Genomic DNA, 1,391 nt, shown 5'->3' with positions numbered 1-1,391 from the left:
AGTATGATACTATTTAGATCCTCCATTAAAGCCGGAGTCAACCATCCTCTCAGGAATTGGAAGCGTCCCGTCCACGAGCGTAGCCATGCGCACTGTCTTTCCGCGCGATTCCTTATGAAGCCGTCAAACTCGAGCCATGCCGCCTCAGCGGCCTCTCTAGATAGATCCTTCCGCGATGGACATGGAGTGAAGTGACCTTTAGTAAGTCGAAAGCCGCAGAAGTCTATGGTGTCAGTTGCAGTGACCGTCTTCTTATTATTAACATCGAAGCCAAATGCCTGGAATACACCAACCAGCTTTTGCAGGGCTATGTTAACACTCTCTTCACTGGATCCACATAGCAGTAGGTCATCAGATGACCGTCATCTTGATAGTGCCTCACAACGGTCTCTTTGGGGAGGTCGTCTCGCACCGTGTCAATAACAAATTGGATGGCTCTGCTGAAAAATATTGGGCTCCACGTCCATCCCTGGACGAGGCGCGTGAATCGCCAAAATACAGGTGTACCATCGGCAGAGAGGGTCCTTGTACTCGCTAATCTCCTCACTCCAATAGGCGTTTCTATTGCATAGAACGCCTCGCTGAGGTCCACCTTAGCGAAAAAGCGGGCCTTATCCTCTGGGATAGATCTCAAGAGTTCCTGTGCGCTCGACTGATGCTGCTTTTGGTCAGTGGGCCGCACCGTCTTCACTCTGGAGGCACTGGCATTCGGCAGCCACATAAATTCCTCCTGGCAGACTGCCAACTCCATGTGGTTCACTGGCCTCATATCCAGTGTAACCCTATAGCGGGCCTTCAGCTCTGAGGGGTCCACAGGATACTCCCTAGGCTTGTCACCCGAGTGTTGGTACTTATCTACAAGTACCGGCTCGAGCTGTACCACAGCCTCCCCTACCGGGACCCTCTCCACTTTGCCTTCCTCTTCCATTTGGAGGAATCGATGATGCAGAATCTTCATATCAGTGTGACTCCGTGGCCTGGCCGCCTCCGAGTAAGGCATTATCCCCGCCCTCTCGATTTGAGGAATCCTTAATCTTAGCCTGGCCTGGCCAGTCGAGTCCTTCACGCTCTCGAAAGTATAATCCACATCTACTGTTGGCCCATCTTGAGGTTGCCGTAGAATTTTTGGCTCAATGGCCTCACACGCTATCATGGATATGACAGAACCAGCGCTCGGTATATGGCCATAGTGCTCAAAGTCGCCGTAACGGATCGCCGTTATAGACATATCCAGCGCCCTCATTCCCGGTCTACCGATGACCAGAGTATGTTGACAGGTATCCGAGATCAGACAGGAGAGCCATTTCGTATCACGACTCGAATCCTTCTTTCAGCGTATGGGTAGTCGGACAGCACTGGTGCAATTCGGCCTTCTCTCCATTAGCATAGGT

At 51.8% G+C, this 1,391-nt stretch overlaps 1 protein-coding gene across 1 annotated transcript; it reads right to left on the bottom strand.

The window, feature by feature from the left end:
* Positions 1–307: 307 nt before the first annotated feature.
* Positions 308–1,228, bottom strand: Pmar_PMAR007884 (hypothetical protein; the record flags this gene model as incomplete). The annotated part of the gene is made up of 1 exon (XM_002774718.1): positions 308–1,228. The coding sequence occupies one exon, from the start codon at positions 1,226–1,228 to the stop codon at positions 308–310; it is 921 nt and encodes a 306-aa protein (XP_002774764.1).
* Positions 1,229–1,391: the final 163 nt, after the last annotated feature.

The sequence above is a fragment of the Perkinsus marinus genome, assembly GCF_000006405.1.
Source record: "Perkinsus marinus ATCC 50983 genomic scaffold scf_1104296957604, whole genome shotgun sequence".
Taxonomy (NCBI): Eukaryota; Perkinsozoa; order Perkinsida; family Perkinsidae; genus Perkinsus; species Perkinsus marinus.
Note: the sequence above shows the minus strand (reverse complement) of the source record. Positions and strands in the feature narration are given on the sequence as shown.